At 63.4% G+C, this 15,386-nt stretch overlaps 1 protein-coding gene across 1 annotated transcript; it reads left to right on the plus strand.

Moving 5' to 3' along the window:
* The first annotated feature begins 11,919 nt into the window (after nt 1-11,919).
* LOC143174027 (feather keratin 4-like) lies at nt 11,920-12,480 on the plus strand. The gene is made up of 2 exons (XM_076364130.1): nt 11,920-11,938; nt 12,044-12,480. The coding sequence occupies exon 2, from the start codon at nt 12,068-12,070 to the stop codon at nt 12,431-12,433; it is 366 nt and encodes a 121-aa protein (XP_076220245.1). The 5' UTR covers nt 11,920-11,938; nt 12,044-12,067; the 3' UTR covers nt 12,434-12,480.
* Nucleotides 12,481-15,386: the final 2,906 nt, after the last annotated feature.

Consider the following 15,386-nt stretch of genomic DNA (forward strand, 5'->3'; position numbering starts at 1 on the left):
CTCCATCTGCCTGCAGGCGTTGGCCGTGGACCTCTGCAAGTCTGGGGGAGAAAGACCCCTCGTGCTCTTTCCGAGGTGCCTGATGCAAGAAGGAGAGATCCCCGCCTGGGCCCACGCCACAAGGCTCGTGCCAGCCTACCCCTCGCAGGTGTCCTGGGAGCCCCAGTGCCAGGGGACGGTGCTGGGCAGAGGCTGCCCTCGGGGTGCTGGGGAGCTGGGAGCCCCGTCTGAATGCACAGCTGCAGCAGCCCCTGGCTGGGCTGGCGCTCGGCGGCGGCTCTCCTCCCAGCAGAGCCTGGCTGCGGGCACAGGGCAGAGGTGTCCTCCCAGGGCAGGCAGCGAGAAGCTGCAGAAGCACGTCCCTCGCCTGCCGTGCACAGCCCCCAGCAGGGAGATGCCTGCTGTCGTTTAGACCACAGGGCAGAAAGGGAAGGAAAGCCTCGGAAGCAGCACGTGCTGGGTCTGGCGAGGGGATGCTGACTCAGGGAGGGGCAGGAGCCGGACAGCCCCGTCGTCATCAGCAGGAGGGAGTGCCGCCTCTGCAGATTGGCCCAGGTGGTGCTGAGCAATGGCGGGGCCGGTATAAAAGCTCTGCCTCTGCCAGGCTCTCCCATCCTCTGCTCTGGTCGCCTTCTCCTCAGGGAACAGGGTAAGTCTGCGAGCGCTTCTCCTCCTCTCCCCCTGCTCCGGCGCCAGCCCCTCCACCTCGGGCGCTCCCCTCGGCTGCTCTCTTGCAACCTCTGCCCTCTTGCAGAGCACCGTCCAATCCCGCACAAAGATGTCTTGCTACGACCTGTGCCCACCGAAAACCAGCGTCGCCGTCCCCCAGCCCATCGCTGACAGCTGCAACGAGCTGTGCGCCCGGCAGTGCCCCGACTCAACGGCCTTCATCCAGCCGCCCCCCGTCGTCGTCACCTTCCCCGGCCCCATCCTCAGCTCCTTCCCCCAGCAAGCCGTGGTGGGCTCCTTGGGAGCACCCGCCTTTGGGGGCTCCCTGGGGCTGGGGGGCCTCTACGGTGCCGGGGCCACGCTGGGCTCGGGGGGCCTCTGCACCTTTGGCAGACCCTACGCTCCTCCCGCCTGCAGCCCTTACGTCTTGCCCCGCTACAGCAAGAAGCTGTGGGACACCCGTGGGCCCTGCTAGACCCAGTCCAGCCCCACGCACTGCCCCCAGCCCAAACGCCAACACCACCACCACCACCCACGCAGGGCTGAGCTGGCGGGCACGAGGCACTGAGGAGTGCTGAACGTGTCCCAGCCAACGCCTGGGCAGCTGGTAGTGCCGCACACCCTCGGCCCTTCCCTGCCCTCTGCTCTCCTCCCCTCCTGTCTCTTCCCAGCTCTTGGACGGGGCAGGAGGTACACCCGAAAGGCCCTGCGGGGGCTGATGGCCCAAGTCCTTGGGATCTGGAATGCCGCACCAAGGGGGCATCTGGAGCGAGAAGCAATGCTCTGGAGAAGATCCCTCTGCCTTCCCCAACACGGGGCGACCAGCCTCTCTGGGTCTTGCCCACTGTTTGTCCGAGAGCCTCTCCTGCCCCTCGGGGCACAATAAAGATTTCCTGCATCGCACTCCTGTCTCCCTCCCTCTGTGTCCCAAGTCAGGAAGACCCTGGGGGCGGGTGCCCAGCAGCTGTGGGAGGGTAAATGCTGGTGCTGAGATGCCCAGGCGAGGTGAGGTGGGGCGGTGTTGGGAGAGGGAGGGAGCAGGCAGCAGGCAGGGGAGACAGAGCCTTTTGGCGGGGCTTGCAGGAGCTGGGGAAAGGGCAGAGGGCAGAGAGCAGGCCAGGCGCTGGCAGTGCTCCTTTGCCTGGCCTTCTCAGCCCGGGAGCGGCACCAGTTCTGCCAGGTCCCTCAGCTCCACAGAAGCCCGGCAGCATCTGCAGGAACCTGCACAGAGGAGGCTGGATGAGAGCCAGTGTTAAACCCCACGCCTGGGAAATGGCTGTCGATTGCTGGAGAGCAGCTTGTCAGGAAAGGCCCGGGGGGCACTGGGGGACACCAAGGTGAGCGTGAGCCGGCAAGGTGCCTTGGGGCAAGGGTGGCCAGCAGTGTCCTGGGCTGCATGCGGAGGAGGTGGAGGGAGGGGATCTTTGCCCTCCACTCAGCACTGGCGAGGCCAGCCCTGTGGTGCTGTGTCCAGTGCTGGGCTCCCCAGCACAGGAGAGATGTGGGGCTACTGGAGAGAGTCCAGCATAGGGCCACGCAGATGATTGCGCCGGTTTTGGCTGGGACAGAGTTAATTTTCTTCAGAGTAGCTGGTACGGGGCTATGGGTTGGCGTTGTGCTGAAAAGAGTGTTGATACTACTGGGATGTTTTTGTTGTTGCTGAGCAGTGCTTACACAGAGTCAAGGCCGTTTCTGCTTCTCACACTGCCCTGGCAACGAGTAGGCTGGGGGTGCACAAGCCGCTGGGAGGGGACACAGCTGACCCCAGCAGACCAAGGGGATTTTCCGTACCATATGATGTCATGCCCAGCAATAGAAAGCTGGGGGAAGAAGAAGGAAGGGGGGCACGTTTGGAGTGATGGCGTTTGTCTTCCCAAGCAACCGTTACACGTGATGGAGCCCTGCTTTCCTGGAGATGGCTGAACAGCTGCCGCCGATGGGAAGGAGCGAATGAATTCCTTATTTTGCTTGGCTTGCGTGCGCGGCTCTTGCTCTACTTCCTAGAGTGTCTTTATCTCAACCCAGGAGTTTTCTCACTTTTACCCCTCCGATTCTCTCCCCCATCCCACCCACCGGGGGGGAGTGCGCGAGCTGCTCCGTGGTGTTCACTCGCCAGCTGGGGTTGAACCACAAAGATCTTGAAGGGACAGGGAGCATCGCCCTTTGGGGGAGCGCCTCAGAGAGATGGGACTGTTCCTCCTCGTGCCAAGGAGGCTCATCGAGTCCTATCAATGTCCACACATGCCTGAAGGGAAAAGGCGTTGAGAAGATGGAGCCAGGCTCTTTTCAGATGTGTCCAGTGCCAGGACAAGAGGCAATGGGCACCAGCTGAAACACCGGAGGCTCCGCCTCAACATCCCAAAACACTTTTTTCACTGTGAGGGTGACGAGCACTGGCACAGGTTGCCGCGGGAGGTTGTGGAGTCTCCGTCCTTGGAGACGTGCAAAAGCCGTCTGGGCATGGTGCTGGGCAGCCGGCTCTGGGTGACCCTGCTTGAGGCGGCAGCATGACAAGATGGCCTGCAAAGGTTCCTGCCACAGTAATCAGGCTGTGATTTCTGTGATTTTGTGCCTGTGGCAGAGAACGGAGGAGCACCGAGCGTGTTGGCCTGTGCTGGGGGTGAGAAGGGGAAAGGGAAGAGGAAGGAGAAGAGGGAAGGGGAGGAGGAAGTAGAAGGGGAAGGAGGAAGGGGAGGAGGAAGTAGAAGGGGAAGGAGGAAGGGAATGGGAAGCAGAAGGGGAAGAAGCAGGGGGAAGGGAAGAGGAAGGGGGAGGGGGAGGGGGAGAAGAAGAGGAAAGGGAAGGGGAAGGAGACTAAGAAGGGGGAGAGAAGAAGGAGGGAAAGGGAAAGAAGAAGAGGAAAGAGAAGGGGAAGGGGAGGGGATAAGGAAGAGGACGGGGAATCTCCCCTTTGCTTTCTCCCCCAGGGCCTGAAGCAGAGCCATGGAGGCACAAAGGGGCTGGAGCCACGGCAGGCATTGCCCCTGGCTGTCCTCCAGCCCCTGGAGCAGCCGCGCTCATGTGCAAGGAGGCTGGAAGTCTGTAAACGCCCCCGGGCTGCATGTCCTGCAGGCAGGGGAGCAGCCTGTGTTCAGGCAGGGCCCTTGGAGCTCAGCTCCAGGACCATGTGTGGCCAGAGCTGCCGGGGCTGTGGGGTCTCCCCAAAGGCAGCTCAGCCTGGCTCTGCTGGGGCTAAGAGACTGCCCTGGCCCGGCTGGCAGGGGACACGTGCAGGGCAAGGGAACCCTGCAGCCCAGGCTGGGCTTTGAAAGACAAGGCGGCGAGGCAGGCATTGGATGCAGGCTTGTTTTATTGCAGTGGAGAAAGCCACATAAGGCAGAGGCAGGCAGGCTGTCCCCCCGGGCTTCAAGAGCGGTGTTCCTTCAGGCTTCTCCCAGGCAGCAGCCGTTGCAGAGACAAGCGAGCGGCCTGTGGGACGATGGTGGAGTCGCGCATGCGGGCACGGGCAGGAGCAAGGAGGAGAGGCAGCATGGAGAGAGGGGAAGGAGGGGAGAAAGGAGAGGAGGCATGAGGCTGAGGTGGCCCAGGGATGCTGGGGGCTTTGGGGCTGGGTTTAGCAGGGCCCACAGGTGTCCCACAGCTTCTTGCTGTAGCGGGGCAAGACGTAAGGGCTGCAGGCGGGAGGAGCGTAGGGTCTGCCAAAGGTGCAGAGGCCCCCCGAGCCCAGCGTGGCCCCGGCACCGTAGAGGCCCCCCAGCCCCAGGGAGCCCCCAAAGGCGGGTGCTCCCAAGGAGCCCACCACGGCTTGCTGGGGGAAGGAGCTGAGGATGGGGCCGGGGAAGGTGACGACGACGGGGGGCGGCTGGATGAAGGCCGTTGAGTCGGGGCACTGCCGGGCGCACAGCTCGTTGCAGCTGTCAGCGATGGGCTGGGGGACGGCGACGCTGGTTTTCGGTGGGCACAGGTCGTAGCAAGACATCTTTGTGCGAGAGCGCTGAGCCTGAAACACGTGGCCCCAAGGACAGGTGTCATGAGCGAGGGCGAGATCCCCCAGCTGAGCAGTGCCCTGTGCCCAGGGCTGCCTTGGAGCTGGAGGGACCAGAGCCACCGCCTTGCCCGCACTGCCCACCGCTTGCCCTTTGCCCAGCCAGCCCCGCTCAGTGCCCTGCTCTCTGCACCCCTCGCCACGCTTCTCTCTGCACACAGAGGCCACATAAGCCCTCCCCGAGAGCCTGTGCAGGGCCTGGCCCTGCGTGTCCTGGCCTTGGGGCTCCTTCCTCCTCCCGCTGCAGCTCAGCCCACCCTGGCCATCCAAGCCTGCTGCCAGCAGGCCCGATGCCGGCAGAGCTCTCCCGGCCAGGGAGGCCCCATGCCGGCCCCTGCCAGAAGAGGCAGAGACCCGCAGGCACCCACCTACCCTTTTCCTGAGCAGAGCGAGGCAGGAGCAGTGGATGCCATCGCTCACCGTGGGCAGTGCTTTTATGCTGGGCCGATGAGCGCGGGGAGGAGCTGGCTGCGCTGGGGGCACGTGGCCTGTGGCGGCCGAGCCCCTGCCTCCTCCCCGCGTGGCACGGGGCTGTTTTGCTGACACCGTTTCCTCGCCAGTCCCAACCCGCTGTATCAGCCCCTGCAATTACCCGCTCGGACACTTGCCAGCTGCCACCTAATGGACCAAATTAGCCTCGCTGTCTTTTCATTATCTCGCTGTGTAAGAGGGCACGCAGCGTGACGAAGGCTGACTGCAAGTGCCCTGCGTGCCATAGCTCTTCCCCAAGGGCTTGGTCTCGGGGCGGCCCCATGCCCTCTTTGCAGAGCCACGGGGAAGACCAGGGTCCCATCGCTGGGCAACAAGTTGGCCTTGCAAAGGCCTCCCGCACGCCAGCGGCTGCGTGACGTATGCCGTGTGGCTATTATCTACAGAGACGTGAGGTTACGAAACAAAAAAGCAAAGGCACCCCTCTCGGGCACTGCCTGCTCAGCACGATGCATCATTCGCCAGCCCAACAGAGCCGGCCTCCATCTGCCTGCAGGCGTTGGCCGTGGACCTCTGCAAGTCTGGGGGAGAAAGACCCCTCGTGCTCTTTCCCGAGGTGCCTGATGCAAGAAGGAGAGATCCCCGCCTGGGCCCACGCCACAAGGCTCGTGCCAGCCTACCCCTCGCAGGTGTCCTGGGAGCCCCAGTGCCAGGGGACGGTGCTGGGCAGAGGCTGCCCTCGGGGTGCTGGGGAGCTGGGAGCCCCGTCTGAATGCACAGCTGCAGCAGCCCCTGGCTGGGCTGGCGCTCGGCGGCGGCTCTCCTCCCAGCAGAGCCTGGCTGCGGGCACAGGGCAGAGGTGTCCTCCCAGGGCAGGCAGCGAGAAGCTGCAGAAGCACGTCCCTCGCCTGCCGTGCACAGCCCCCAGCAGGGAGATGCCTGCTGTCGTTTAGACCACAGGGCAGAAAGGGAAGGAAAGCCTCGGAAGCAGCACGTGCTGGGTCTGGCGAGGGGATGCTGACTCAGGGAGGGGCAGGAGCCGGACAGCCCCGTCGTCATCAGCAGGAGGGAGTGCCGCCTCTGCAGATTGGCCCAGGTGGTGCTGAGCAATGGCGGGGCCGGTATAAAAGCTCTGCCTCTGCCAGGCTCTCCCATCCTCTGCTCTGGTCGCCTTCTCCTCAGGGAACAGGGTAAGTCTGCGAGCGCTTCTCCTCCTCTCCCCCTGCTCCGGCGCCAGCCCCTCCACCTCGGGCGCTCCCCTCGGCTGCTCTCTTGCAACCTCTGCCCTCTTGCAGAGCACCGTCCAATCCCGCACAAAGATGTCTTGCTACGACCTGTGCCCACCGAAAACCAGCGTCGCCGTCCCCCAGCCCATCGCTGACAGCTGCAACGAGCTGTGCGCCCGGCAGTGCCCCGACTCAACGGCCTTCATCCAGCCGCCCCCCGTCGTCGTCACCTTCCCCGGCCCCATCCTCAGCTCCTTCCCCCAGCAAGCCGTGGTGGGCTCCTTGGGAGCACCCGCCTTTGGGGGCTCCCTGGGGCTGGGGGGCCTCTACGGTGCCGGGGCCACGCTGGGCTCGGGGGGCCTCTGCACCTTTGGCAGACCCTACGCTCCTCCCGCCTGCAGCCCTTACGTCTTGCCCCGCTACAGCAAGAAGCTGTGGGACACCCGTGGGCCCTGCTAGACCCAGTCCAGCCCCACGCACTGCCCCCAGCCCAAACGCCAACACCACCACCACCACCCACGCAGGGCTGAGCTGGCGGGCACGAGGCACTGAGGAGTGCTGAACGTGTCCCAGCCAACGCCTGGGCAGCTGGTAGTGCCGCACACCCTCGGCCCTTCCCTGCCCTCTGCTCTCCTCCCCTCCTGTCTCTTCCCAGCTCTTGGACGGGGCAGGAGGTACACCCGAAAGGCCCTGCGGGGGCTGATGGCCCAAGTCCTTGGGATCTGGAATGCCGCACCAAGGGGGCATCTGGAGCGAGAAGCAATGCTCTGGAGAAGATCCCTCTGCCTTCCCCAACACGGGGCGACCAGCCTCTCTGGGTCTTGCCCACTGTTTGTCCGAGAGCCTCTCCTGCCCCTCGGGGCACAATAAAGATTTCCTGCATCGCACTCCTGTCTCCCTCCCTCTGTGTCCCAAGTCAGGAAGACCCTGGGGGCGGGTGCCCAGCAGCTGTGGGAGGGTAAATGCTGGTGCTGAGATGCCCAGGCGAGGTGAGGTGGGGCGGTGTTGGGAGAGGGAGGGAGCAGGCAGCAGGCAGGGGAGACAGAGCCTTTTGGCGGGGCTTGCAGGAGCTGGGGAAAGGGCAGAGGGCAGAGAGCAGGCCAGGCGCTGGCAGTGCTCCTTTGCCTGGCCTTCTCAGCCCGGGAGCGGCACCAGTTCTGCCAGGTCCCTCAGCTCCACAGAAGCCCGGCAGCATCTGCAGGAACCTGCACAGAGGAGGCTGGATGAGAGCCAGTGTTAAACCCCACGCCTGGGAAATGGCTGTCGATTGCTGGAGAGCAGCTTGTCAGGAAAGGCCCGGGGGGCACTGGGGGACACCAAGGTGAGCGTGAGCCGGCAAGGTGCCTTGGGGCAAGGGTGGCCAGCAGTGTCCTGGGCTGCATGCGGAGGAGGTGGAGGGAGGGGATCTTTGCCCTCCACTCAGCACTGGCGAGGCCAGCCCTGTGGTGCTGTGTCCAGTGCTGGGCTCCCCAGCACAGGAGAGATGTGGGGCTACTGGAGAGAGTCCAGCATAGGGCCACGCAGATGATTGCGCCGGTTTTGGCTGGGACAGAGTTAATTTTCTTCAGAGTAGCTGGTACGGGGCTATGGGTTGGCGTTGTGCTGAAAAGAGTGTTGATACTACTGGGATGTTTTTGTTGTTGCTGAGCAGTGCTTACACAGAGTCAAGGCCGTTTCTGCTTCTCACACTGCCCTGGCAACGAGTAGGCTGGGGGTGCACAAGCCGCTGGGAGGGGACACAGCTGACCCCAGCAGACCAAGGGGATTTTCCGTACCATATGATGTCATGCCCAGCAATAGAAAGCTGGGGGAAGAAGAAGGAAGGGGGGCACGTTTGGAGTGATGGCGTTTGTCTTCCCAAGCAACCGTTACACGTGATGGAGCCCTGCTTTCCTGGAGATGGCTGAACAGCTGCCGCCGATGGGAAGGAGCGAATGAATTCCTTATTTTGCTTGGCTTGCGTGCGCGGCTCTTGCTCTACTTCCTAGAGTGTCTTTATCTCAACCCAGGAGTTTTCTCACTTTTACCCCTCCGATTCTCTCCCCCATCCCACCCACCGGGGGGAGTGCGCGAGCTGCTCCGTGGTGTTCACTCGCCAGCTGGGGTTGAACCACAAAGATCTTGAAGGGACAGGGAGCATCGCCCTTTGGGGGAGCGCCTCAGAGAGATGGGACTGTTCCTCCTCGTGCCAAGGAGGCTCATCGAGTCCTATCAATGTCCACACATGCCTGAAGGGAAAAGGCGTTGAGAAGATGGAGCCAGGCTCTTTTCAGATGTGTCCAGTGCCAGGACAAGAGGCAATGGGCACCAGCTGAAACACCGGAGGCTCCGCCTCAACATCCCAAAACACTTTTTTCACTGTGAGGGTGACGAGCACTGGCACAGGTTGCCGCGGGAGGTTGTGGAGTCTCCGTCCTTGGAGACGTGCAAAAGCCGTCTGGGCATGGTGCTGGGCAGCCGGCTCTGGGTGACCCTGCTTGAGGCGGCAGCATGACAAGATGGCCTGCAAAGGTTCCTGCCACAGTAATCAGGCTGTGATTTCTGTGATTTTGTGCCTGTGGCAGAGAACGGAGGAGCACCGAGCGTGTTGGCCTGTGCTGGGGGTGAGAAGGGGAAAGGGAAGAGGAAGGAGAAGAGGGAAGGGGAGGAGGAAGTAGAAGGGGAAGGAGGAAGGGGAGGAGGAAGTAGAAGGGGAAGGAGGAAGGGAATGGGAAGCAGAAGGGGAAGAAGCAGGGGGAAGGGAAGAGGAAGGGGGAGGGGGAGGGGGAGAAGAAGAGGAAAGGGAAGGGGAAGGAGACTAAGAAGGGGGAGAGAAGAAGGAGGGAAAGGGAAAGAAGAAGAGGAAAGAGAAGGGGAAGGGGAGGGGATAAGGAAGAGGACGGGGAATCTCCCCTTTGCTTTCTCCCCCAGGGCCTGAAGCAGAGCCATGGAGGCACAAAGGGGCTGGAGCCACGGCAGGCATTGCCCCTGGCTGTCCTCCAGCCCCTGGAGCAGCCGCGCTCATGTGCAAGGAGGCTGGAAGTCTGTAAACGCCCCCGGGCTGCATGTCCTGCAGGCAGGGGAGCAGCCTGTGTTCAGGCAGGGCCCTTGGAGCTCAGCTCCAGGACCATGTGTGGCCAGAGCTGCCGGGGCTGTGGGGTCTCCCCAAAGGCAGCTCAGCCTGGCTCTGCTGGGGCTAAGAGACTGCCCTGGCCCGGCTGGCAGGGGACACGTGCAGGGCAAGGGAACCCTGCAGCCCAGGCTGGGCTTTGAAAGACAAGGCGGCGAGGCAGGCATTGGATGCAGGCTTGTTTTATTGCAGTGGAGAAAGCCACATAAGGCAGAGGCAGGCAGGCTGTCCCCCCGGGCTTCAAGAGCGGTGTTCCTTCAGGCTTCTCCCAGGCAGCAGCCGTTGCAGAGACAAGCGAGCGGCCTGTGGGACGATGGTGGAGTCGCGCATGCGGGCACGGGCAGGAGCAAGGAGGAGAGGCAGCATGGAGAGAGGGGAAGGAGGGGAGAAAGGAGAGGAGGCATGAGGCTGAGGTGGCCCAGGGATGCTGGGGGCTTTGGGGCTGGGTTTAGCAGGGCCCACAGGTGTCCCACAGCTTCTTGCTGTAGCGGGGCAAGACGTAAGGGCTGCAGGCGGGAGGAGCGTAGGGTCTGCCAAAGGTGCAGAGGCCCCCCGAGCCCAGCGTGGCCCCGGCACCGTAGAGGCCCCCCAGCCCCAGGGAGCCCCCAAAGGCGGGTGCTCCCAAGGAGCCCACCACGGCTTGCTGGGGGAAGGAGCTGAGGATGGGGCCGGGGAAGGTGACGACGACGGGGGGCGGCTGGATGAAGGCCGTTGAGTCGGGGCACTGCCGGGCGCACAGCTCGTTGCAGCTGTCAGCGATGGGCTGGGGGACGGCGACGCTGGTTTTCGGTGGGCACAGGTCGTAGCAAGACATCTTTGTGCGAGAGCGCTGAGCCTGAAACACGTGGCCCCAAGGACAGGTGTCATGAGCGAGGGCGAGATCCCCCAGCTGAGCAGTGCCCTGTGCCCAGGGCTGCCTTGGAGCTGGAGGGACCAGAGCCACCGCCTTGCCCGCACTGCCCACCGCTTGCCCTTTGCCCAGCCAGCCCCGCTCAGTGCCCTGCTCTCTGCACCCCTCGCCACGCTTCTCTCTGCACACAGAGGCCACATAAGCCCTCCCCGAGAGCCTGTGCAGGGCCTGGCCCTGCGTGTCCTGGCCTTGGGGCTCCTTCCTCCTCCCGCTGCAGCTCAGCCCACCCTGGCCATCCAAGCCTGCTGCCAGCAGGCCCGATGCCGGCAGAGCTCTCCCGGCCAGGGAGGCCCCATGCCGGCCCCTGCCAGAAGAGGCAGAGACCCGCAGGCACCCACCTACCCTTTTCCTGAGCAGAGCGAGGCAGGAGCAGTGGATGCCATCGCTCACCGTGGGCAGTGCTTTTATGCTGGGCCGATGAGCGCGGGGAGGAGCTGGCTGCGCTGGGGGCACGTGGCCTGTGGCGGCCGAGCCCCTGCCTCCTCCCCGCGTGGCACGGGGCTGTTTTGCTGACACCGTTTCCTCGCCAGTCCCAACCCGCTGTATCAGCCCCTGCAATTACCCGCTCGGACACTTGCCAGCTGCCACCTAATGGACCAAATTAGCCTCGCTGTCTTTTCATTATCTCGCTGTGTAAGAGGGCACGCAGCGTGACGAAGGCTGACTGCAAGTGCCCTGCGTGCCATAGCTCTTCCCCAAGGGCTTGGTCTCGGGGCGGCCCCATGCCCTCTTTGCAGAGCCACGGGGAAGACCAGGGTCCCATCGCTGGGCAACAAGTTGGCCTTGCAAAGGCCTCCCGCACGCCAGCGGCTGCGTGACGTATGCCGTGTGGCTATTATCTACAGAGACGTGAGGTTACGAAACAAAAAAGCAAAGGCACCCCTCTCGGGCACTGCCTGCTCAGCACGATGCATCATTCGCCAGCCCAACGGAGCCGGCCTCCATCTGCCTGCAGGCGTTGGCCGTGGACCTCTGCAAGTCTGGGGGAGAAAGACCCTTCGTGCTCTTTCCCGAGGTGCCTGATGCAAGAAGGAGAGATCCCCGCCTGGGCCCACGCCACAAGGCTCGTGCCAGCCTACCCCTCGCAGGTGTCCTGGGAGCCCCAGTGCCAGGGGACGGTGCTGGGCAGAGGCTGCCCTCAGGGTGCTGGGGAGCTGGGAGCCCCGTCTGAATGCACAGCTGCAGCAGCCCCTGGCTGGGCTGGCGCTCGGTGGCGGCTCTCCTCCCAGCAGAGCCTGGCTGCGGGCACAGGGCAGAGGTGTCTTCCCAGGGCAGGCAGCGAGAAGCTGCAGAAGCACGTCCCTCGCCTGCCGTGCGCAGCCCCCAGCAGGGAGATGCCTGCTGTCGTTTAGACCACAGGGCAGAAAGGGAAGGAAAGCCTCGGAAGCAGCACGTGCTGGGTCTGGCGAGGGGATGCTGACTCAGGGAGGGGCAGGAGCCGGACAGCCCCGTCGTCATCAGCAGGAGGGAGTGCCGCCTCTGCAGATTGGCCCAGGTGGTGCTGAGCAATGGCGGGGCCGGTATAAAAGCTCTGCCTCTGCCAGGCTCTCCCATCCTCTGCTCTGGTCGCCTTCTCCTCGGGGAACAGGGTAAGTCTGCGAGCGCTTCTCCTCCTCTCCCCCTGCTCCGGCGCCAGCCCCTCCACCTCGGGCGCTCCCCTCGGCTGCTCTCTTGCAACCTCTGCCCTCTTGCAGAGCACCGTCCAATCCCGCACAAAGATGTCTTGCTACGACCTGTGCCCACCGAAAACCAGCGTCGCCGTCCCCCAGCCCATCGCTGACAGCTGCAACGAGCTGTGCGCCCGGCAGTGCCCCGACTCAACGGCCTTCATCCAGCCGCCCCCCGTCGTCGTCACCTTCCCCGGCCCCATCCTCAGCTCCTTCCCCCAGCAAGCCGTGGTGGGCTCCTTGGGAGCACCCGCCTTTGGGGGCTCCCTGGGGCTGGGGGGCCTCTACGGTGCCGGGGCCACGCTGGGCTCGGGGGGCCTCTGCACCTTTGGCAGACCCTACGCTCCTCCCGCCTGCAGCCCTTACGTCTTGCCCCGCTACAGCAAGAAGCTGTGGGACACCCGTGGGCCCTGCTAGACCCAGTCCAGCCCCACGCACTGCCCCCAGCCCAAACGCCAACACCACCACCACCACCCATGCAGGGCTGAGCTGGCGGGCACGAGGCACTGAGGAGTGCTGAACGTGTCCCAGCCAACGCCTGGGCAGCTGGTAGTGCCGCACACCCTCGGCCCTTCCCTGCCCTCTGCTCTCCTCCCTCCTGTCTCTTCCCAGCTCTTGGACGGGGCAGGAGGTACACCCGAAAGGCCCTGCGGGGGCTGATGGCCCAAGTCCTTGGGATCTGGAATGCCGCACCAAGGGGGCATCTGGAGCGAGAAGCAATGCTCTGGAGAAGATCCCTCTGCCTTCCCCAACACGGGGCGACCAGCCTCTCTGGGTCTTGCCCACTGTTTGTCCGAGAGCCTCTCCTGCCCCTCGGGGCACAATAAAGATTTCCTGCATCGCACTCCTGTCTCCCTCCCTCTGTGTCCCAAGTCAGGAAGACCCTGGGGGCGGGTGCCCAGCAGCTGTGGGAGGGTAAATGCTGGTGCTGAGATGCCCAGGCGAGGTGAGGTGGGGCGGTGTTGGGAGAGGGAGGGAGCAGGCAGCAGGCAGGGGAGACAGAGCCTTTTGGCGGGGCTTGCAGGAGCTGGGGAAAGGGCAGAGGGCAGAGAGCAGGCCAGGCGCTGGCAGTGCTCCTTTGCCTGGCCTTCTCAGCCCGGGAGCGGCACCAGTTCTGCCAGGTCCCTCAGCTCCACAGAAGCCCGGCAGCATCTGCCAGGAACCTGCACAGAGGAGGCTGGATGAGAGCCAGTGTTAAACCCCACGCCTGGGAAATGGCTGTCGATTGCTGGAGAGCAGCTTGTCAGGAAAGGCCCGGGGGGCACTGGGGGACACCAAGGTGAGCGTGAGCCGGCAAGGTGCCTTGGGGCAAGGGTGGCCAGCAGTGTCCTGGGCTGCATGCGGAGGAGGTGGAGGGAGGGGATCTTTGCCCTCCACTCAGCACTGGCGAGGCCAGCCCTGTGGTGCTGTGTCCAGTGCTGGGCTCCCCAGCACAGGAGAGATGTGGGGCTACTGGAGAGAGTCCAGCATAGGGCCACGCAGATGATTGCGCCGGTTTTGGCTGGGACAGAGTTAATTTTCTTCAGAGTAGCTGGTACGGGGCTATGGGTTGGCGTTGTGCTGAAAAGAGTGTTGATACTACTGGGATGTTTTTGTTGTTGCTGAGCAGTGCTTACACAGAGTCAAGGCCGTTTCTGCTTCTCACACTGCCCTGGCAACGAGTAGGCTGGGGGTGCACAAGCCGCTGGGAGGGGACACAGCTGACCCCAGCAGACCAAGGGGATTTTCCGTACCATATGATGTCATGCCCAGCAATAGAAAGCTGGGGGAAGAAGAAGGAAGGGGGGCACGTTTGGAGTGATGGCGTTTGTCTTCCCAAGCAACCGTTACACGTGATGGAGCCCTGCTTTCCTGGAGATGGCTGAACAGCTGCCGCCGATGGGAAGGAGCGAATGAATTCCTTATTTTGCTTGGCTTGCGTGCGCGGCTCTTGCTCTACTTCCTAGAGTGTCTTTATCTCAACCCAGGAGTTTTCTCACTTTTACCCCTCCGATTCTCTCCCCCATCCCACCCACCGGGGGGAGTGCGCGAGCTGCTCCGTGGTGTTCACTCGCCAGCTGGGGTTGAACCACAAAGATCTTGAAGGGACAGGGAGCATCGCCCTTTGGGGGAGCGCCTCAGAGAGATGGGACTGTTCCTCCTCGTGCCAAGGAGGCTCATCGAGTCCTATCAATGTCCACACATGCCTGAAGGGAAAGGCGTTGAGAAGATGGAGCCAGGCTCTTTTCAGATGTGTCAGTGCCAGGACAAGAGGCAATGGGCACCAGCTGAAACACCGGAGGCTCCGCCTCAACATCCCAAAACACTTTTTTCACTGTGAGGGTGACGAGCACTGGCACAGGTTGCCGCGGGAGGTTGTGGAGTCTCCGTCCTTGGAGACGTGCAAAAGCCGTCTGGGCATGGTGCCTGGGCAGCCGGCTCTGGGTACCCTGCTTGAGGCGGCAGCTTGAGGCGGCAGCATGACAAGATGGCCTGCAAAGGTTCCTGCCACAGTAATCAGGCTGTGATTTCTGTGATTTTGTGCCTGTGGCAGAGAACGGAGGAGCACCGAGCGTGTTGGCCTGTGCTGGGGGTGAGAAGGGGAAAGGGAAGAGGAAGGAGAAGAGGGAAGGGGAGGAGGAAGTAGAAGGGGAAGGAGGAAGGGGAGGAGGAAGTAGAAGGGGAAGGAGGAAGGGAATGGGAAGCAGAAGGGGAAGAAGCAGGGGGAAGGGAAGAGGAAGGGGGAGGGGGAGGGGGAGAAGAAGAGGAAAGGGAAGGGGAAGGAGACTAAGAAGGGGGAGAGAAGAAGGAGGGAAAGGGAAAGAAGAAGAGGAAAGAGAAGGGGAAGGGGAGGGGATAAGGAAGAGGACGGGGAATCTCCCCTTTGCTTTCTCCCCCAGGGCCTGAAGCAGAGCCATGGAGGCACAAAGGGCTGGAGCCACGGCAGGCATTGCCCCTGGCTGTCCTCCAGCCCCTGGAGCAGCCGCGCTCATGTGCAAGGAGGCTGGAAGTCTGTAAACGCCCCCGGGCTGCATGTCCTGCAGGCAGGGGAGCAGCCTGTGTTCAGGCAGGGCCCTTGGAGCTCAGCTCCAGGACCATGTGTGGCCAGAGCTGCCGGGGCTGTGGGGTCTCCCCAAAGGCAGCTCAGCCTGGCTCTGCTGGGGCTAAGAGACTGCCCTGGCCCGGCTGGCAGGGGACACGTGCAGGGCAAGGGAACCCTGCAGCCCAGGCTGGGCTTTGAAAGACAAGGCGGCGAGGCAGGCATTGGATGCAGGCTTGTTTTATTGCAGTGGAGAAAGCCACATAAGGCAGAGGCAGGCAGGCTGTCCCCCCCGGGCTTCAAGAGCGGTGTTCCTTCAGGCTTCTCCCAGGCAGCAGCCGTTGCAGAGAC

The sequence above is a fragment of the Aptenodytes patagonicus genome, unplaced genomic scaffold, assembly GCF_965638725.1.
Source record: "Aptenodytes patagonicus unplaced genomic scaffold, bAptPat1.pri.cur scaffold_626, whole genome shotgun sequence".
NCBI lineage: Eukaryota > Metazoa > Chordata > Aves > Sphenisciformes > Spheniscidae > Aptenodytes > Aptenodytes patagonicus.

Excerpts from the sequence above, each read along its gene's own strand:
- LOC143174027 (XM_076364130.1), top strand. The coding sequence starts at position 12,068 with ATGTCTTGCTACGACCTGTGCCCACCGAAAACCAGCGTCGCCGTCCCC.